Source organism: Bacillus rossius, chromosome 15, assembly GCF_032445375.1.
Source record: "Bacillus rossius redtenbacheri isolate Brsri chromosome 15, Brsri_v3, whole genome shotgun sequence".
Taxonomy (NCBI): domain Eukaryota; kingdom Metazoa; phylum Arthropoda; class Insecta; order Phasmatodea; family Bacillidae; genus Bacillus; species Bacillus rossius.
In genome coordinates, this window is record NC_086342.1 from 18,294,559 (window position 1) to 18,317,892 (window position 23,334).

The 23,334-nt window shown below is 44.0% G+C and overlaps 1 protein-coding gene across 3 annotated transcripts in view; it reads right to left on the reverse strand.

The window, feature by feature from the left end:
* Positions 1 to 19,477, reverse strand: part of LOC134539519 (beta-1,4-glucuronyltransferase 1-like) — a 31,556-nt gene extending 12,079 nt beyond the window's left edge. The window contains exons 1-6 of one of the 3 annotated variants that reach the window (XM_063381608.1): positions 19,243 to 19,468; positions 18,774 to 19,014; positions 17,948 to 18,160; positions 15,922 to 16,263; positions 14,202 to 14,393; positions 9,996 to 10,163 (exon numbers count right to left, since the gene is read on the reverse strand). In XM_063381608.1, coding sequence (XP_063237678.1) covers positions 9,996 to 10,163; positions 14,202 to 14,393; positions 15,922 to 16,263; positions 17,948 to 18,160; positions 18,774 to 18,935 — 1,077 coding nt within the window. In that variant the 5' untranslated portion in view covers positions 18,936 to 19,014; positions 19,243 to 19,468. Of the gene's footprint in view, positions 1 to 9,995; positions 10,164 to 14,201; positions 14,394 to 15,921; positions 16,264 to 17,947; positions 18,161 to 18,773 lie in introns of all 3 variants that reach the window. The other 2 variants (XM_063381607.1, XM_063381609.1) reach the window with 2 other exon arrangements.
* Between the last annotated feature and the right edge of the window lie 3,857 nt (positions 19,478 to 23,334).

Consider the following 23,334-nt stretch of genomic DNA (forward strand, 5'->3'; position numbering starts at 1 on the left):
GCCCACCCGAGACCAAGCTAGGCGCGACGAACCCGGACCGAGCGGCCACGCGCAGCTGACATGGCGGAGACGGACTACCGGCGGCAGCCCACCACCTCAGTGCCACACGTGTCCACCAGGCACGTTCCATTGGCACGAGAACTGCCCGGTGAGGAACAAGTTCCGGCCTGACTTCGCGGCGCAGCAGCCGTCGGGAAACGGACGGCAAGGGGGCGGCGCGCTAAGACAGCCCACCTCCCCCGCCTCACCTAACAACAACAGACCTACGGCGGCGGGGCCTCTCCTGGGTCACGTGGGAGCGGCGGAGGCCGACCTGTTGCGCATTCCGGTGGTTGTCAACGGGCGCGCAGTCCACGCGCTTGTTGACACCGCCGCCAGCCACAACTGTGTGGCGGCACGCGTGATTGGCCGTGACAACTTCGAGTACCACCCGGGCCAACTCCAGCTGGCTACCACGGGGGACGCCTGCTACACCCAGGGCGTCGCGACGCTGGAGGTGGACGTGCGGGACCAACGGTCCGTCACGACGGCGCTGGTGGTGGAGCAGTTACGTGATGACGTCATTCTGGGGCTACCCTGGCTCTACGAGCAGCACGCAGCCATCGACATCCGGGCCGGCTGCGTCCACGTCGGCACCCAGGGGCGGCGGACCATCCACGGGCTGGGTAAGCCTACTCCACCAGCAGTAAACCAGGTCAGTCTCGACGAGTTCCAGCACGGAGTTCCCCCCGAGTTTCGTGCTACCATCCAGCAGGTCCTCGATCATCAGTGTAATGTGTTTGCGTCCGCGGACCCGCTGAAACGTACCACCATAGCTGAGCATGCCATCCCGACCCATCCTCACGAGCCAATGTTTATCCCACCCGGTAGCTACGGCCACGTTGGTAAACAGACCATCCTAGACCAGGTTCAGGACATGTTGCATGACGGGATAATTGAGCCTAGCGAAAGTCCGTATAATTTCCAGGTCGTGTTGGCAGAAAAAAAAGACGGGAAACTACGCTTCTGTGTCAATTTCAAACCTATCAATAGAGTGACAATTAATGCCCCACCCCCCCTGCTGAACATGGCCGACACACTTTCAGGCCTGGGTAACGCCAAGATATTTTCTTCCCTCGACCTAAAATCTGGGTATTGGCAGGTGCCGATACGTCCGGCGGACCGACCCAAGACGGCGTTCACAGCCCCAGACGGGCGGAGATTTCAGTTTTGCGCGATGCCATTCGGCCTACAGGACGCCCCCGCTACCTTCCAAGGGATGATGACACGGGTCTTAGACAACTACTCGGGCAAGTTTGCGGCCGCGTATCTGGACGACATAATTGTTTGGTCTCAGACGTGGGAAGAACATGCGCATCATTTAGCATTAGTCTTGGAACGCCTGGCGAGCCATGGTCTGACATGCAATCGCGAAAAATGCCACCTGGGGACCACAGAACTAGATTTCCTGGGCTTAGTGGTTAACGCGGACGGAAACCGACCCACGGAAAAACAGCTGAGTGTAATTATCAACAAGGAGCCCCCACGCACGCGCAAGCAACTGCAAAAGTTCTTGGGGCTAGCTAACTGGCTGCGAGCCTTCGTCCCAGAGTTCTCGGTAGTAGCGGCGCCGATGACAGAACAGCTGTCACCCAAACGTCCGTTCAGGTGGACCGTGGAAGCCCAGAACGCTTTTGACGAGCTAAAACGCAGATTTCAACAGTGCCACTTACTCGCGCGGCTGGACCCAGGCAGACCCCTGATCGTACAAACAGACGCGAGCGAGAAGGGCATCGGGGCCATCCTGTTACAACTCGGCGACGACGGCGAGCCTCGGGTGATTGAATATGCAAGCGCCAAGTTCGGCGACGTCGAGCAGCGGTATAGCGTGAACGAGCGTGAGTGTCTAGGCGTAGTTTGGGCCCTCAGACGCTACCGCCCACACCTGGAGGGGCAGAAATTCGTACTGAGAACTGACAGCCAATGTCTCAAATGGCTGGCCACGATGCAGGGGCGACGTTCGAAGCTGACGCGTTGGGCCATGCTTCTACAGGCCTTAGATTTCGAAGTCGAGCATGTACCGGGAAAACAGAACGAACTAGCGGACGAGCTGTCGCGAGATCCGGACGTCACCGTCACAGCCTGTGACGATGCGGAGTGGGAGGAGCTTTTGCCACCACCCAGCGGGCGCATACCCAGGACCCCGCGCACCCCGACAACCCAAGCCGCATTGTGTGCCCTAAACCTTAACGTCACACCGACATTACCGCCAGGCGCGGAGCTTGATGACTTAGACGCCTACGTGCGAGCGGCCCAACTCACGGACACAGACACACAGGAGATCGTGCGCCGTTGCGGGAGCGGAGAATGTGAAGGCTACCGTGTATTGGACGGGACACTGCAGGCGCGACCTAAGGGGACAGCTGGCCAATGGCGGACGTTCGCGCCAGCCGCCACCCGCCGGGAGGTGTTTGACATGTATCACGTGAACAGGCTAGCCGGACACCCCGGCGCAGACCAGACGCGACGCGATCTGCGGGAACAGTTCTACTGGCCAGGGGTAAACAAGTTTGTACGGGACTGCGTGAGGAGATGTAAACATTGCCAGAGGCACAAGGCGCGCCGCACCGACGGGACAGCCCAGCAGGTACCCAGGCAGCCCACCGAGCCATTCCATACAGTCGCCATAGACCTAATGGGACCATATCCCCGCACGCCCCGAGGGAAAAGATTTTTGTTGGTGGTGACAGACTGCTACACGCGTTGGGTGGAGGCCTACCCCCTGGCGAACATCCGCGCCGGCACCATTGCACGCAGCCTGGAAACGGAGTTTTTTCCTAGGTGGGGGTACCCCCGGGTCCTGTTGTCGGACAATGCCACCCAATTTGTCGGGCGCCGGTGGGCGCAGCTGGGGAGAAAATGGCGGGTAATCCTACACACCACCCCCGTGTACCACCCCCGCGCGAACCCCACGGAACGACGCAACCAAGAGGTGAAGGTTCAACTGCGGTTGAGGCTCGCGGATGACCACGCCCAATGGGACACGCACATCCCGGACGTTCTGTACTGCATCCGGCGACGGGTGAACGCGGCAACCGGCGAAACACCAGCCACCATGGTCCAGGGGCGGAACCTCACCCTCCCCGGGGAATATCACGTGCGGCAACAACAAACGGACCCGGACGTAGAGAGCCCCGAAGGACGCCTGAGGCGATTGGCCGAGACGCACGATAGGGCGCGACGTAACCAGGCAGCTTACCAAGCACAACGCACACCCGAGACGACCCGCCCGCCCCCTGAACTGAAACCAGGCCAGCTGGTTTACGCGAGGCTCCACCCCCTCTCCTCCGGCCGACGCAACTTCTGCGCCGGCCTGGCGCCAAAGTGGTTTGGCCCGGTGGCGGTGGTCAAGGCGGGGCCCACGGCGGTCGTGATAAAGTTACCCTCAGGCCGGGCCGCGAAATATCACCGGGACGATGTGCGCTTGGCACAGGAAGAGACGGAGGCGGCGGACGAGGCGGAGACGGGGCAGGAAGAGACGGAGGCGGCGGACGGGGCGGAAGAGACGGAAACGAGACGTGACGGAGCAGGGACGCGGCAGGAAGAGACGGAGGCGGCGGACGAGGCGGAGACGGGGCAGGAAGAGACGGAGGCGGCGGGCGGGGCGGAAGAGACGGGAACGAGACGTGACGGAGCAGGGACGCGGCAGAGAGAGACGGAGGCGGCGGACGAGACAGACGGGAGGGCGGCCGCACAGCTGGTCACGTCCACCCCAACAGACGGGGACGGGTTCAGAGGCTTCCCGGACCTGGGGGCGGGACAGGCGACGCCCCTCGCAGTCACAGATGTCCGGCCGAGGCGGCTGTTCGAAGACTCGGGGAGTGACGTCTCGCCTTTCAGGGGATTTCTCAGGGACATGCCCGGAGTGACGGAGGGCCAGTCGACATCCCAACCACTGATAAGGTGGCCGGAGGAAGTAGAGAGTAGGCCGGGTTCGCCGGACGAGCCATTATGGCCGCTGCATTACTCGTTGGCAGACTCCACGTTCAGGGTGACAGTAACCGAACCGCAGGAAGACGAAACACCGCGGGAAGAGAGGGGAGACCGGGCGTCACAAGACCCAGTTCCGGCTCCGCGATACACGCTACGACCCCGAGGGATCGCGAGGAAGCACAGCTGTTGTTGATAAGGGGGCGACCACGCCCACAGGCGACCCAGCGGAAACGTCGACATGACCGGCTATTCGAGGGGGGGGGCAATTGACGTCAGCCGGGGCTACGCCCCATGAGCCTAGTCAGTCTCCGTTTCCTCAACATTCCTCTCCCCTTCCCCGGCATTTGTACCGCCATGTACGTAGTCGTGTGTTTGAATTGCGCGCCACGAACTACCACAAGAGGGCGCTTAGAAGCAGTGCGGCGATCCCTAAAATTGCTATGTTAATATTAATTGTAAGCCTTTTTGTTGTTTTCATCCATCTTCGCCCCAATGCTGTGTAATTTACTTGTGTTTTCTTTAATTTAAATAGGTTACCTTAAATAACTATAGACGTTGCCCGGGCGGACCCGAACAGGCACGGACTTGGACGAGGGTAGGAATGCTTTTACATGAATTATCATTAAATAAGTAAATAGTAACAAACTTTCCATTGTCAGTAATTTTTATATATTTTTAATGTTTATCTGTAATTTACTCAACTTTCGCCGGGGCACGGAGTCGTAGAATACAGTAACGGTAATTGTGTTGGCGCGAAGGGCGCCATGTTGCCACCTGCGAGCGATGAGCTCACCCCAGTCCATCTTCATCACTGACCGAGAGCAGACGCGCCAGCACCCCGGGGACTTCACCTTTGTTCTGCACTGACCAAGTAATTCTGTCTCGTTAAGTATTTCTGAATCTCTTTCGCTCGTCATCCTCGGGGCAGCTCTCGGCCAGCGGGCTGTTTAATTAATTAATTGTCTCAGTCGAGTTTTCAGCAATCGTGTAATAAGTAAATTTTGTAGCATGGCCACGTGTGTGGACCATGCCTTCACCTAAGTCGATTCGTGCCTCAGGCTTTTTCTACCGTGTAACGTGTAACGGACGTGGAGATAACGTGTTAGTGAAATTAAATCTGGGAATAAAATATAAACTGAGTATTTTATTTAACCACGTGGTGAGTGACTTAGCCTAGGAGTGTGGCGTGCCCGACGCCTAGAGCGGGCCAGGTCTGGAAAGGTAGGATAGAAAGGGCTGGTAACTCGTCCCCACTTGGGCTACGTAACGCCCTGAGAGAGAGACTCCGCCGGGTCCACGTGCCCTTCCACGTGGTGGCGCCCATATTTAACATCTTAAATTCACCGGTAACGCGCGAGCAGCCCTCAAGATGAAGAACACTTGCGCAGATCAAGGACAACCACACATGTTGAAGTGAAAGTAGAAAACTCAATTCACGTAAATCTTGGTCAAAGTGAATTTTTATCTAATGCTGAGAACAAAATGGGACTAATTTTCTCTCCTCACAGTGCACTTGCAAAGAGCTGGTTGCACAGTACAGCAAGCACCGGGTGATGCTGACAGCGATTGATGAAGCAGAGAAAGGACTTGGAGCTTCCGTAGTCGGCGACGACGCAGACTTATTAGTCTTGCAGACTGTCCACGCGACCCCCGATAACAAATAGGAAATGGTGGTACCGAAGAAAGGCAATCAACATGAAAAAGTGTACTCCATTTCTAACATACAGCGAGGCATTGGGGAGATGGAAGATGTTCTTTTCGCAGTACAGTATATGCTTTCACAGGATGTGACACTGTCTCAACCATCTACAAGAAGGGGAAAATTCCAGCATTTAGGTAAGTTCAGACCAACAAGGCTCTTCGCATGAAGCGTCTTGTCTTCAGCGACCCCCAAAGTAGTGGCTGATGCTGGGAATCATTTTCTTTTTGCCATATTTGGAGCAAAGAACACAAGAGCTAGATTCTCTTCGCTACCAGTGTTACTTACAGGCAATTGCAAAACAGCCTGTACATTCGTTGTTCAAGTTTGCTGCACTTCCCCCCACTTCAGCAGCTTCGAGGCAGCATTCATTCAGAGTTTACCACCAGGTGCAGCACTGGTTCAATGAGAAGAATCCGCTTGAGTGGGGGTGGAAGAAGATCGGGGAACACATGAGACCTCATGCAACTACAAGTCCCGCTGCTCCACAAGAACTACTTTCCCTCATCGTGTGCGTAACTGTGAGTGCAGGAAGAGTGGTTTGAATTGTTCGACCATGTGCGGCAACTGCTCAGGCCTGGGATGTGCTAACAGACACGCTCATCATTGATGAGGATGAAGAGGAGGGTGAAGTGTTTGGAGGGGACTGAATCCTGATTCTTGTTTTACATTAATTTAAGATTGCATTTACCAGTAACATGACTACTTTGTTTTTCCAATAAGATTTTTTTTGCTAAGTAGGGATGTAATATAAATCCACATTACTTGAATACATATAATTCATTCTGATATTGTTGATTTATTTCAGTACAGTGATAATTTCATGTTTTTCCAACAAATAGGCACTTTTACCCCCTCCATATCTCCAGAACCGTTCACTATAACTATTTTTGTTTGTAATTTAATGTACAGGGTAATTACCAACATTTCAAAAAATCGGTACAGTGAAATGGCTAAGAATTATGTAACAAATTATATACCACGTGAAAGAAAAACTCTCAAAATTTTTTTTCCCACTAGTTATAAATGCTCTGTGTGTCCACCTTGCGTCACACGACACACATCTTATCGATAGTCCAAATCTGCCCCTACCTGACCAAGAATATCAGGAGTGATGGTAAGAGCAGCTGCTACGATGCGGTGTCTCAATTCGTCAAGGTTCTGTGATAACAGGTGGAACATAAACACTATCCTTGATGTATCCCCACAAGAATAAATCGCAAGGTGTCAAGTCCGGTGATCGTGGTGGCCTCGGGAGTAGCATTTGGTCAGCGGCCGCCCCACGGCCCATCCAGCGATGTGGCAACGTCTCATTCAGATAATCTCGTACCACATTGTGGTAATGAATGAGGTGGAGCACCATCTTGTTGGAAGATGAAGTCCCTGCTATCAGCTTCAAGTTGTGGCATAAGCCACAATTGCAGCATGTCGAGGTAGGTGATACCAGTGACAATTCTCTCAGCAAAGAAGAAGGGGCCATAAACTGTCTTGTTTGACATGGCACAGAACACGTTAACTTTTGGCGAATCTCGGACGTGTTCGAGAGTTGCATGTGGATTATCTGTCCCCCATATGCGTGTGTTGTGTCGGTTGACTCTTCCTGAGAGATTAAAAGTGGCTTCGTCACTGAAGATTAATTTGCTTTCAAAGTCATCGTCTTCAAGACGGTTCTGCATGGCAATGCAGAACTACAGTCGGAGCAATTTGTCATCGTGGCTGATGGCTTGCAGAAGCTGCAATTTGTACGGCTTCACTCTTAATAGCTTACGAAGAATTTTCCACACTGTTGGCTGAGGGACTCCACACCATCACGTCCCGTACACAATCCACTGTCTGTTGTGACACGCCTGGCCGACCCGACTGTTTTGCGTCGCACAAACGGCCATCTTTCTCGAATTTCTTGTACCACTTCATTATGCTATTGTAAACTGGTGGTGTTTTGTTAAACTTGCCACGGAAAGCTCTTTGGACATTCACTACGGGCGTATTCAAGCACACAAAAGGCTTTTCTCTGCCTGGTTCGCAGCCATTTTCAGCAACTACATGCACTAGCGCCCCTGTCGGTTGTTTTTTAAAATATCTTTTTGGTGCTACATTAAAAAAAAATTTGAGAGTTGTTCTTTCACGTGGTATATAATTTGTTACGTTATTCTTTTCCATCTCGCTGTACTGATTTTATGAAATGTTTCACGGACTTTATAATTATCCTGTATATTATTTTTGTATAGAATACTTGTTGCGCTAAACTGAATAATTTGAGATATTTGCGAAAAACTACCATTTCACCCGCTTCCCACCCCCCTCCCTAACCCAACGCTCAAATTAGTGTAACTTTTTATTACAAACTACGGGGAGTGGACAGAACAATTTGGCGTTGGAGGGAAACTTTTTTTTTGTATGTTGAGATTTAGATCTGATTGCACCATAATATTTCAAGTAGGATTATTTTAAAATTACTCAAATGCTCAATTGAGTTCTTGATAATTTAAAGAAAAGAAAGTCTGTATAGTACATTTTTAATAAATTTCTTTAAACACTCTTTTCCCAGTCCATAATTTCTCTTAACAATAAAATTAATTGATGATAGTTATTTACCTACTGTAATCACATAAATTTAATTTCAGTGTCTTCAAAACTGAGTACATTTAGTATACAATCACCATAGTTTTCTACTTAAGTAGCATCTCATTCATAACAATTGAAACACACCTGGCTCTCATAGTACCGTATTTACTCGCGTAAATTTTTCCCAAATTTTGACTCCAAAAAAGGGGAGGGGGCCTATACGCGAATTTGGAGGAAAAAATAGATTTTTCTTTTCAAGTTGTGCGTCTTTGTTCGAATGAGGGAGGCGGGGGAGGCAGCGACGCGGCAGGAGGGAGAGAGAGGCAACGACTCCGCAGGGGGGTGAGGCAGCGCTATGGCGGGGGGAGGGGGGGGAGAGGCAGAGGCAGCGATGATTCAGGAGGGGAGAGAGGCAGAGGCAGCGCTGAGCAGGAGGGGAGAGAACCAGACCAAGGAGTGTTAGAATCCTTGACCCACTTCCCTTCCTCCTTCACTTCCCCTCTTCTTCTCCTGACAACACTGCACATCAACACAGCGGCAGCGCCGAGTCCAGCTTTCTTTATCTTTATGTCGTTTGAGATAGGACTAACTGCTTACGTCTGGCATGCCTCACGACGGTTCTACCTTTGAATATATATACTGTATAGAAGTCGCGAGTGGATAGGATTTACTCTACGTTTTTCAGGAGCGTATGATGAGCATCTTGGGAACTTCACCGCTGCAGTGGGCTGTCATAACGCCCTGTATTGTCTTAGTTGTTATTTACACGTTAGAGCGCAGCGCTGTCGCCTGCTGTCATACCCCGCACCCCTCATCAATCATTCACTTCAGCTCAACGTCGTTCAACAGGAGGGGGAAGGGGTGTTTGAAGAGTTCGACACTTGTCCGCTAGGGGCCACCACAAGTCGATGCCCTAGAGAAGGTGGCGATTGCGGCGGTGAATTAACCAACTACCTCAAAACCGTATTAGAAATTTTAACCTGGGCTGGCAACTTCTATACAGTATATATATTCAAAGGTTCTACTGAGAACGGACAAACTATAATACCAGTCTCTGTATCACTGCCGCTTACAAAATCACCTCCCGCCGCTCACAATACATGGCTTGTTGTTTGATGCATGCCAAGCTGCCTTGCCCTCAGATAAACCCAGAAAAACACGTTTTTAATTTTTTTCTCAAAAATGTTTACAAAACAAGGAGGAGGGCTTATATGCGGGCGGGGCCTTTACGCGAGTAAATACGGTAACAAGTATGGTCATAGAATCAAAATAGTAGTTTGTTCTCTCTCCAATTACTATTTCACTTTCCCGATTCCATGCCACTTGTGTAAGATCACCCACAATGCAACGATTAATACCACAAATAAAAAAACTATTGTTTATTCACAATATTTCCACTTTTAAGGGCTAGTAACGAAATGAGTTTCGGTTTAGGCCGTTTAGGGTATGGATGGCAAACCAGCGGCACGCGACAAAATAATTTGGGGACACCAATAAATAAAGAATCTACGTACTTGACCACTAAAAGTAACCAAGTATTATTATACAGTTAACATCTTACTTTATCTTTTAAGTAAATAAACATAAAATTGTAAACATTTAGATTGCTGTACAAATTGTGATTGGCAAATAGAGGTTTTATGTTAACAGAATCTAGTTTTTTTTTTATACCCTTAGTAAGTCAAGATTCTTTGATAGCAAGTCATAAAAAATGCCCTGTTCGCCAATGAAGCTTCGCCATCCCTACTCCCGCTGTTACCTGGCTGATGCGGTTGAAGCCGTACTGCTTGAAGCGCTCGTCGTAGAAAGGAGCAGAGTTCCTGGTGATGTAGAACGGCTCCCACGGGTCCTTCCACAGCACTTCGAACAAAGGGACGACGCCCACCGACGGGGGTTCCCTCTGCCACGCGTCGTAGTCCGTGTGCACCTGCGCGACGAGGGAACACACTGCACCACTTGCAAGACGTGTAGGTACAACATGTGACAAAGTAGCTGTCACAGCGGCAGTCTATGGGGACCCGTAAACTGCGATCAAAATTAATCTACTCCTGGTCATACGTCATACCTCACCACCTGACTTTTGAATTCAGTTCAACTTTTTTTTGTTTCTGAAAATGTGATTTTTTTTTTACATTTTCGAAGTTAACACTTTTTTAGGGAGGTAGTGAAAAAAAATGATAGGAATGAATTTTTATAATGCGTGTGCAGAGCATGAAAAAAATTGACGGGATTAAAAAAATGCTACATAGTAATAATTAAAATTATATATGTGCTTTTAAATCACATACTTTAGCGATTTATATTGATTAGTGGTCCATGTATTGCAAAACATTTATTGTAAATATTAGTGGTAGAAATTGTGTTTATGAACTTTATCAAGTGTATTTTCAAAAGTGAGTTACATTCCTGTATGTTTAATTTATTTGCATTATAAATTAGTACATTAGTATTTAATAAATTAGAATTTTAAACATCCAGCAAAACTAAATATTAATTAAAACTCATATTGATTATATTACTAAATTAAAGAATTATGTTTATATTAATATTTAGTATTTATATACAAATTTTTAATTTTATTGAATTTATACTTTACCAACCATATTTATAATATCACTCCAGTACTTCTATTATTAAATTTATATCAATTATTTGCATGCAAAATTAAAGTTCTTTTTTTGTCACACCAAGTAAGTATATAACTGCTAACGCGTGTAGTTAAGAATACATAATACCCACATTTGTTTTAGAGATACTTGTTAATCTAACAAGTTTTTAATATGTCAGAAAATTTGAAGTAGCTCTCTAAGGAAGATTTAAAAAAATTAATATTTTTGTACTCCCCATTTCACTGGGAGGTATTCCTTTCCACACGAAAATATTTGTCATCCGCCCCTCCTAAAACTGTAGGCTGGGCACGCCACTGCCCAGAATTCTCTCTCAAAAAGAACACTCTTGTGCATATCACACCAATAAAATAGGTCATAGAAAGTAATCCTGATGATATTGATCAGACACTAAAACCGTGAGACCCCAGACATGGGGCACTAACATTCTAAGGTGTAAAGTAATTGCAATACTTTTACAACCTATACAAGAATAAGAACTTTTTATAAAGTATGCAAAGCTTTTTTAAATAATAATAATAATAATTATAAAAAAAAACCAGTGAGTTAAAAATTGTTCAAGATATGAGTGGTACCAGTTTACGAGAAGCATTTAAGAATACGCTGAGGGTAAATGAGTAGTTCTGTGTTACCTTTTTTTAAACTGTATTTTTAGAAGGATGGCTATAAACACAATGTTTTCAGAGTAAATTTTAGGCATGAAATATCTAGTACAGATTCTGGACAGCACTCAAGGGACTTGCATTATAGTTATAGTATACCATATTCAATTTACTGCTGAAATCTGTACATCAGTTCAGATCCTTGGAACATCAGAGAGTGTCACATTTACTAACCCACCTCATTAACACAAATTCACCCCTGAATAGGCGGGCCCTTTAATTAATTGCCTGAAAACCAAAGACTAAAGGGTAGTGGACGTATAAAACGGCCTACAGATCATATAGACTGATTTTGTTACATTTACCAACCATTACTTTGCATTAACATTACAATCAAGCTCACCAAATCAAATAAAAACAGTGAAAAAAGAATTAGGACAGTTTGCAACTACAATTTACTAATGAGTAGGCATGTGCGAGAAAGACTTTTTTGAATTCGAGACGAGATCGAGAAAGCAATTTAAAAATTCTCGAGAATCGAGTCGAGATCGAGAAATCTGTACTTTAGTTAACAGGATAATATGATCCAAAAAAGTAAAACTCAATAATCTGACAAACATACATAATTATTCAATAATTTTATCAAGTATCCACAAAAGACGATGAATGAAACATTAGTTTACAAAGAAAGAACACTCTAGTGGCTAGCCTAATTTAAGGTCTAAAGCGGCTATTTAAAAACACCAGCTTTTCAACATTTTCAGCCAATAAATTTTCACGCCTAATGCTCACAGTGTTTCCAGCAGTACTAAATAGTCGTTCGCTTTCAACTTGTGTAGCTGGTATTGCCAGATACCTTCTTGCTACTTTAGCCAGAGCTGGAAAGCGTATCTTGTTGTTTTTCCACCAGGTAAGTGGGTCACCGTTCCTTGGAATTACATCTTCACGTAAATATATTTTTAGTTCTTCCTCCAGACTTGATGATTTAGTCCTAACCGATGATTGTGATGTCTTCTTCAACACTTCAAAACTTGACCACAGTGAGCAAGTCTCTTTAGCTTCAGTCACCTGCTCCAGTTCTGGTTCAGGATGATAATCATTTTCAGGTTGCTGATGTGAAGTGATGTATTTCGTGCACAACAACTTTTCATGGTCTTGCAATATCACAGTCTTGAATCTAGGGTCAAGCGCCATTGAAAGAAGATCTTCTTTCACACAAGAATATGAAGGAAATCTTGATTTTAAACCTCTTTGCAGTGATTTAGCAAATGCAGTACCAGATTTGCATTGGTCTGTTTGGACATAGTTTGTAAGCATTGTTTCAATTCCATATATCAATGGGATTTTTGATGACAGTGTTGGGAACTTTGAGTAACATAACTCGGTTGTGGCCTCATCTATTGGTTGCAAAATATGTGCAATGCTAGCAGCTAGTTTCCACTCACTAGAGGTGAAGTTCTCCACTGCCATGCTCTCTCCTAAATCAGCAGAAATGGGCACCTGCTGCTCAACAAGACGTGACAGCATGGTGTATTCACTATTCCATCTAGTTGGCACCATTGGCAGTAGCTCGTAAACAGGTTTGTTTAGCTTCACTTGAAGTGCATGCAGCCTCTCACGAGCAACATTACTGTGTCGATAATGGCCAACAATAGCTCGTCCTTTTGCCAAAAGTGCTGTAATATCATGTTCATTTTTTGCATCGTGCAGTGCCAACTGTAGTGTATGTGCAAAACACTGAACATGATGAAATAAGGTTTTCCTTATGGCACATTTAAGGTTTTTTGCATTGTCTGTTATGACATAAACTGGGACTTGATCAGTTGGCAAATTCCATTCTTCCATTGCCCCTACAAGCTTTGCATGTACTGCATCTGCAGTATGTGAGCCTGGAAAGTGGTAATTGCCAAGAATATGGCATTTTAATTTGAACTCTTCTGTTAGGTAATGGCCTGTAAGCGAAATGTAGCTTTCATGTCTCCTAGATGACCATGTATCGGTAGTGAAAGAAAGCGACTCCAGACCATTGATGGCATCTGTACTAATTTCATCAGCCAGTTTGGTTCTTTCCTCTTGATACAACTGTGGTATAACCGTCCTTGAAAATGTTGTTCGCGAAGGAATCTCGTAGCTAGGTTCTAATTCGTTGATTAGACCTCTGAAGCCATGGTCATCCACCATGCTGTAAGGTTGAAAATCACAAGCCATCATGATAGCAATTTTTTTGTCTATTTGATTTTTCCTCACATCGCTGATACAAAGCTTCTGTTTTCTTGCAACACACTCAAACATTGAAAGTTGTCGACTAGAAGTCTTCTTTTCTTCAGCAGTTATTTTGTTGAATTCTTTTTTAGCACAAAATGCTGCCTCAATATATTATATTACCTAACCTATTTCTTGTTTACAAAATTCTCGAAAATTCCGAGCCAAAAAAATTATCTCGAGACGAGATCGAGAAAATTTCTGTCTCGACTCGTTCTCGATGATGCCGAGACTCGCACATCACTACTAATGAGTGTCAATGTATATGTATACAGGTATGTAGTACCAGCAACAAATACATTAAAATCAATAATTACTTAGAGCTAAACTAGCCATCTTATTTTGCAGTAGGCCTACAAAATTAAAATTTCTTTAAGCAGCTGATTCCATCTACAGCAAACCACACTGCTCAGGTATTTCGGTTGAGTTCGCAATGGGCAGTCGTTCTGGGCCACACACTAGACAAGTGTTCACCTGACACTTCCAGCACAGCTCGATGTAAAACGGCCGGACGTCCCCTTGGTCCAAAAGCTTCAGCAGTTCTGCTTTGGTCTGCGGAGTTGGCACCGTTTCCTGCGATTCGAAGGCTGGCACCACCCACACTGTCTTGTCCTCGTTCTGAGTCGACCCAAAGATGTGGCTTCGCATCGCAAAATCATAGAAGTCCTGTTGGTATCACAAATAATAGGGTTTCAATCATACGGTTCCTTTGATCCAAGCAGTAAGGGATATTTTCAGGGTTAAATAGAGTCTATATAATTTCATCATTTTTATATTACAATAAATACATGTATGTACTTGTACTGAGACATGCACTTTTTAAAATTGTACAATGAAGGCCATCATGGAAACACATTTTACTACCTACAATAGAATAGAATGACTGAGAATCCATTTTGACAGAATACACCTACTTTCCTAGGAAGGAATAATAATTAAAAAATAAAACTAGACAATAAATTTGACTGATTTTTTGTACAGGTCATAATTTTTAATTAATTGTAAGTTATTTAATTATTGTCAGTATTTTATGTAATGTTGAACGTCACAGTTTTTTGGAACAAAGTGTGATTAATCAACAATTGAATAAAATTGATCGGTGTGAACGCACATTTCGAACAGTATTTATCACACCGATGCTACGTTATATAGCACGTATGAATCAGTTGGTGGTGTAAAATGAATGAGAGGTTAGCGATGTGAAATTTTAGTGGCACAATTTTCTTTTAACATAGCCGGGAGTGTTGGGAGCCAAACCTACTTACAATGAAGTTTAACATTAAAAAAAAAAAATACTTGAGGTTAGGAACTGCTACTGCAGCACTTATATGTATGGTTTTAACAAAACACAGGTATTTCAAAACTGATGGCACAAATTTTAATCCAATAATTATTGAATTAATATAAAAATAAATGTTCATAAATCACTGAAACAAAAAACAAAGTATTTAACACACACGTTAAAAACTAAGTCGTCGCTCGCCTTCGACGTCACTGAATTTTACAGTGGCCCACAAGTCCCGCGGATTGTAACGAAACAAAAAACTAATCACACTCTGCAAGTTGATTCATGATAACCAAACATGGTTAAGTGCTTCATAAGCGCCTGAAGAATACAGCAGTAACATAACTTCTCATATTCCCAACACATGCTGAGTCGAGATGACAACAATGATGATGCTCCGAGTGAGTTCAAACCAAAATTATAAATTAATAAGGAAGTTTTCATATGTGATTAGTACTTAACCATCAGATAATTTTTTTTTTTCCATATGATACAGGAAAAATAAAAATTATACATTTTCAAAGCTGAAGATTTAAAAAAAATTCAGCGACCTCACTTCCATGCATTCCATTAATAAATTAATTAAAAATACTGCGGAATTGACTCAACCCACAGGCCTCGGTCGTCGACGGCTGCAACAAGGCACGATGGAAGGCTGGGGGCACGGGAGCGACTACCTGTCTCAGGTTGGAGCGTGAGGAATACAGCGTGTGAGTTCGTAACCGACCCACAGGCCTCGGTCGTCGACGGCTGCAACAAGGCACGATGGAAGGCTGGGGGCACGGGAGCGACTACCTGTCTCAGGTTGGAGCGTGAGGAATACAGCGTGTGAGTTCGTAACCGACCCGCAGGCCTCGGTCGTCGAAGGCTGCAACAAGGCATGATGGAAGGCCGGGGGCGCGGGATTACCTGTCTCAGGCCGGAGCTGGGCAGCATGTCGACGTCGGCGACGAGCACCAGCTCCGAGGCGGCGGCGCGGCGCGCCACGTTGCGCAGCAGGTTGGCGGGGAAGCGCCGGCGGCCGGCGTAGTTGTGCCGCCCCGGGGCGGAGGCCAGGGCGGACAGGTCGCAGCGGGACAGCGAGTCGGGGGGAACCGAGAAGAGCGGCCGCCCGCCGGCCGACAGCGGGGACACCAGGTGGAAGGACACGTTGTGGTGGACGGCGGAGTAGCAGTAGCGCAGCGTGGCAACCCCGCGCAGCGCGTCGAACATCTCGTGGTCGTCCACGAACACCGATACCGAGATTGGGCCCTGCGGCAAAAAACCCCAACAGATTATCATCAGCTCGATACGACGAGGTTCTACCACAAACATACTTTAATAAAAAAAAAACATCAACTCATTCCTATTTCATCAGACGCTAAATATCTTAAACTAATCACTTAGAATTTTTTTCTTATTTTATAAAATTCACTCAATGATTTCAGGAAATTGTAACGCTGCAAACATTAATTAAGCTCTGCTATTAAAATTATCATGGGTTTCAATTAATCAAACTAACATTAATTAATTAATTAGGGGCAAAACAAACCTAGCTTTATTGGAATCTGTGGTATTCTGGCTTCTCGATCACAAGTTGAGAGTACACCCACCTGCCTGCAGCATTTTATCCTCGGTGTAGATTTGCACCACTACAGTAAACACGTCTGAGAGGTTACAATCACTACAAAACCCTGAAAAGCCCCACATCTACCCAATTATATATTTTTTCTATGTAGTGCTTCATAAAAGGACTATACTTTCTCTAAAAAAATTTTCAACTGTGTGTTTGTATCCTCTATAATGACGACTGTAAACATATGTTTGCTTGGACATCAGACATGCATACTTCCAGGTGTCTACTACTATTACCTCTTAAACCAATTTCAGGAACTTTTATTAAAATTTTCAAACAATGTTTGTTCATATCATAGTAATTTTTCTTTATACCGTTATGAACCCAGACAGGTTCTGGCTGGTAGACATGCACGGCCACTGACGTAAGGCATGCCGTGCGTGATTGACCAGATTACAAAAGTCATCGCTAACCCCCTCTCCCATCTGCTCCCCGTGCATCTTCCCACCTCGACCTTAGCGGCCTGGGAATCCTGGGCTTACAGAGGCCCCCGCATGGAGTGTCATGAATAAGCTTAGCCATTCTCTATGTTTCGGGTGTCGGGTCGGCCCGGGATGACGCGACACGTCACAGCCGCTCTTGTCGGTTCGAGAAGGGCATCATAGGTATTTAAGTAGCGACCGCTGGAGTTCCGAGAGAGAAGGGAAATTGCATTATGGTATCTTTGTTTTCTAACACTTGTATTTAAAGTAGTATTTTGAGTCACAAACAATTCAAATGGGAGCAAAAAATTTAAAATTGTGTGAATAGTCAACAATTATGTAGGGGACAGTTGGTTTGGTTAGTATAGGAAAATTAAAAATACTGTAAACATTTTTAATGGTTGGTTAGGAATTACCAATTTAAGATGTACCTTTACTAACCTAACCAACCATCCAATTTGTTTTGAAGGATTTTTTTTTATGTAGCCAACCTAACGTAATTGACCATTTTCCCAAATTAACTCAATTTCTTCCAAACCATATTCACACACCGACCCACACAAGAAAAAAAAAAAAAGTGGCAGCAGCTTCAATGCAAAGGTATTGAAATGAAACGTATAACTGGTCATTTCTCATAAACCAGTAGGAATATAGAATTGCTGTTTTCAGGGTTAATATAGGAACATCTCTAGTGTTAGAAAAAGTATTGTCTGATTTTTATTTTACATAAAAGCCTCTCTGTAAGAATATTACCATATATTTATTTTGAGACTATAAATTGAAGTGAGGGGGTCCGAAACCAAATGCAATATTGAAAAGGCTGGTGGACTTCCATTCACCATAAGTCAATTGATTTTGTTACATTTCCTGGCCTTTAGACACCAGGGTCGCACCTCACCTGCCAGCGCTGAGCCAAGGCCACCAGGTGGTGCAGGTGGTTGACGGAGCACTGCGTCACCAAGGTGATGTCGGCGACGGCGCCCGCCGCCGGCGACCTCTGCGGCTGCCGTGAGGCCGGGGCGAGGTTCGGCACCACCTGGTACTCCCCGCTGGCGTCCAGCAGGCTGCTCTGCGTGAGCGACCGCACCAGCACCGCAAACAGCGTCTCCCCCTGCGACGACAGACGCCGCAAAGCTCCTACCCTCAGTCGCACACAAAACACACTGAATTTAAAAGTGATTTTAGATATTTAAGCAAGAACTGTCAACATGTTGGCCCCATCAAAGTATGTGTTAAGGTGGAATCACAATGCCCCGACGACCCCGACCCGACGAAAAATTTTCAACAGCCAATAAGAACCTGGTTCATCCCGACGAAACAGGTTCTTATTGGCTGTTGAAAATTTTTCGTCGTGTCGGGGTCGTCGGGGCATTGTGATTCTACCTTTAGCCTACGGAAAATCTAAGCATAGCAACAAATCACACTTTACAGAAAACTGACTAACCACCCTAATACCAAATATTATTACTAATAAGTTTCAATAAATCTTAACTTAGTTGTCTTTTCTAGGTATCTGTAAATGAAAGAAAACTTCATGAGAATTATTTTATCTTGGGTATAGAAAGATTCCAAATTATGAAAATTTTATAACCAACAAAATATTAGAATATATAAATATAATCGTAACCTACCACTCTAGGAATTGAAGAAATGTTAATATTATTCTAATAAAAAAGAGCCTCCGTGCGTATAGAACCAGAGAGAAACAATTGGGTTTAACTCACCTCATTTCTGAGCGGCGCAAACTCGTCTTCTTGTCGGTCATGCTTGCTTCGAAGACGGTGTTTTGCTTCAAGCTGGCTCAGCAGGATCAGGTGCACCACCTGCAGTATTGCTACAACGGCGACAAGGAAAAACACCACCTTGCCCCACAAGAAGTTCTGCATGGCTCGCACATCTCACCAAAGCGTCACTGCAATCTCCAGGCACAAAGTTAAATTCATTACCGCATTGTTTCTTCTTCTTCTTCTCGAGAGAGAAAAACACAACCCTTCATTTTACTAAGGTTAAATTGGGTTATCAAGTCCCACTTTGAGCCGTGGGCATCCCTCCAGGATAAAAACTATCATACCATATCAACTTTCAGTAGAGCCACTAAACACTTCGATGACAGTATTAGAAGGAAAGCAATCTGAACAAAAAAACTAAACCATTACATTTAATTTCAACTTCCTTGCAAAAGTTAGCACTTACCCCATTTCAAGTAAATGATAACGGTTATAAAATAAAAGAAACAGTATTGCGAGTTCGCACAGAAAACCGTTTACCGTAACTTTCTTCAAACGCTTCTTTGTGAAATTATTTAATGGAGTGTACAATCATTAAATATCTTCTATGTGTCAATAACATTAAAACAAATCCTTCTAATCTGACATTGATACACATATGTCATTTGACTATTATTTTCAGACAACAAGCAGCAACAACCATAGAGCGAATACTGAGATAGAGAACGCACACTATAAAAGCAGAAATACATTTGTGGTCCCAATTACGTACCAACTGTAAAATATTGTGATGGCGTATGTAATTGGCAGAATGTTAGTTCGTGAAGAGTAAAATCAGTTCGAGCCAAGTCGTGTGGGTGATAGTCTCAAGACATTAGACAAATTTCAACTCCTATATAATCTTTGGTAACATAGAAGAAGAAGATAATCACATCTGATTCTGCTGTTTCAGGTGGTAAGAAGCAAAGACCTAGAAAATATCTTGATCAGTCCTCTTCAAAGACCTAAACATGGATTAATTTGCGCAGATTTATTAGAATTTATTTTTACCTTTCAGAATAAATAAAAATGTTTTGCTCCCACAATTTTCACAAGTTAAATTAATATAAAAAAGTATATGAATAATAACTTAAAATTTATAAAAACTGCCGTCGGCTAGGGTCTCAGGTTCGAGTCCCGCGGCTGGTGGTGTTTTATGGTATGTTTTTCCGGGAGGGCGCCAGGTTAGCTCGTATGTCTAACCAATGGGGTGAGTCGATCGGCCCCAGCGTGCTTCCCTAGACACGGTGGCATTAACTTCTAGTAGACAATGGTGACACTCCCTGTTCGGCATAAGGTGGCTGGTGCCTAACTACAGATGTAATAAAAGCACTAGAACTGAAAATGTGTGGTACATGTATTTATTAACGGACATATTTGGGTAGACGATATTGCATGACACTTCTCTTGATTAATTATGATTGTCTATCCATTAGAGTGGGGAGACTTGTTAACTGTACATGACCCTTGTTTGAATATTAATGTTGATATTAAATGTATTATGAAATATTGATTAAAGCTTTAGTTTAAGAATTTGAAAAAATATTATTTAAAAAGATGAGTTAACTTAAAGACTACTGGTTATGTTTATGTTTGTGGGTTTGTTCTGGATATTGCTTCAGCACTTTGTTTCTTACTTAAATTAAGGCTCTAGGCCACGATGAGAATTAAGGGCGTTCATATAAACACTGTGCCCGGAAGGGGCTAACACTCGTACTCTACAACGCACATTTTTTATCACGTGTTAATTTAAGGGGATGGCTTGATGAGCTACTCCGTGAATTATTATCGGTTGTTTGCATCAGGTGCAGTTCTGTGACAAAATATATATACACTGGGAGTACTTGCGTATCTACTCCACGTTTGACCCGGGTTGAGTTTGAGAGGGGTGTGTTCCACCAGCAGGAGCAAAAACTTGCGGGTCGAGGCCGGGCTTAATAGCCTCCAGTCGGTACGACGTCAAAACAATATACAAAAAATATTTATTTTTGGCACACTATATTTACTATGATGTGGTGACTACTTTAGAAATCAGTAGATTCGGATGTAGCGCAGTTTTCCGTGCGACAATGTGTCATCATTCACATTAGGACAAGGAAACAGCCCACACAAAGGTTCGGAACTGTTGTAAACATAGGCTTTAATAGTATATCAAAACACTATAATGTCTGATGGTGACTTGTACTATGCAACATTTCAAACGATCCAGACTGCATCAGTGACATATTTATTTAACACGATTCGAAAGAGACTTAAAATAATGCCTCTGAAAAACATTGTTTTTAATTCATATGAGAGATAAAATAATATCTTATTGTTGCAATGTTTACAATTATTATTATTATGTACTGTACATCAACAAATATCTAATACAAGTAGCAAACATGATTATAGTCCTTTATGAAATGAGCTCATAAACTATGAGGATTACAGAACAATTAAGTACAAATAATTACAAGATAGACCTACTTTGCGATTTTTGAAATTTACAGCAGATATAGTTACAATAAAAGAAAAAATGAGTTTTTTTTGGGTGAGGATATAAATATCTAGTAATTAGAAAGGTCAGGAAGAGGTATGGAGTTGGATAAGCTGAATGAAGAGCATAGTGTGATTTTTTTGGCAGATCTGAACATGTATGAGCAGACAGGTAAGACAGAATAGAGATGGTAGGAAAAAAAAAACAGAAGTGAACTTGTCATAACTGGCAAGATGTGGTCCTTGTGAGCTCAGTTAAGTTTATTGTAGGTTCTTCAGTTCAAACCTGGTTTTAGGGGTCCAATATATTGTAAGAGTGCCAAGTAACTTGGAACGAAAATGAATGGGTGAATGAGACTCTTACTGCGGTGTGATGTTAATGACTCAGATAGGTATCCAAAGAAGGAAGTGGGTAGCTTGTTAGGTTGTATGTTTTCCTCAGGGCCATTCATGGAAACCCAAAAAAGTAATTTATAAAACAAAAAGAAAATGATGGAATTATGAATAGATGATTACTTTCCCTGCTCGCTGCACAATAATACCACCAGCTTGCCAAGATAATGAAATTGCCATCTTGTGTGCAATGACATTTTGTTAAGTCTTGGCGAGTTCTATTAGTTTATTTATATTCAACGGTATTACCAAAGTAACTCGTCGCACAAATGCGCATGCCATTCGCGACACTACACAGGGTGACGTGATAAAACTTTGTGAGTCTTGAAATTATTTTAAGGTGATGTCTCCTATATGTTTAATGATTAAGTGGCTATAAGGCCACAAAACGATTATTTAAGCGGTATGTACATGAACCCACAAAGCCGAAAGTTTATAATACACTAGTGTAGAGATGATAGATTACAGTAAAAATATGGAGAGGCTCCGAAGTGGTTGCGTCTAGCCATGGTGCAAGATTAAGGCAAACTCATAGTAGGAGTGACATCGCTAAGGGAAAATGTGTGTTTAATCCAGGCTATGCTAATGGGAATGAAAACATATTGCCTTTACATTAAGTATATAACATAATTTATTGTTCACTTTTATGACAAGTGTATAGAAGTTTATATTGTAAAAAAAAAACTCAATATACTATCAAGCGGGCGATAGCCGACTTTTCGATCGTGTTACACATTGGCTGCCTTGGATTGCACTGGATGTGTTCATCATACACACACAGCATTGTGTGGGCGATGACGTGGCATAAATACCTGAGAGAGACCAGAGGAACACCGAGGTTGTCGTCACAGTGACGAAGGGGACATATGACCATAGTTTCTTATTGGTGGTGAATCAATGCATGTGGTAGAAGGTAGTTGGGAATCTGCATGTGATCGCATGTAATTTACGAGTAAAGGGATAGATAAAGCTTAAGTTGATTTGTAAAAATAATCGCGATAATAATAATGTGGCTAAAGGAAAGAAGAGCAATAAAGTGTAAGTAGGTACCACAAAAAGCTTTTAAAATATTTTGTGACAAGGATGAGATAATTCAACTGGACAGAAAATACATTTAGACACACTATGAATAAAATAGGTACTCGAAGCAGGAGGAATATAAAACTATGGTGATAAATACATCGCATAGCTTAAGGTGTGCTCCAAACTACTTGGGTAGACACGGTTTTAATTTGTCATGTCAAATGAGTTTGACTATACCTGCAATGAAAACCACCAAACACTAACGGCTGAGCAACTAGGGGAACACACGGGCCACTTTCTTGAGTACGAGAAGGAAACATGCATTCCAATCCCAGCTAGTAGGCCTACATTCAAAAAAGGTGGCTGACGATGCACACGTAGATAACAATTTCTATACTTTCGTTTTGGAACCAGCTGCCAAGAAATATATTATGAATTTCTACAACACATGGCTATGGTTATTTTTGCTAATGTAAATTTCGAGAAAATACCGTAAAACGGGGTGAATAGAAACGGTCCATTTAGAGATTCAGAAAAACGAAATCATTCTTAACAATGTTGGCAAATTACTTTTAAAATATAAGGATTAAAAATTAATGGTTTAATTCATAAATAACTTCTTAAC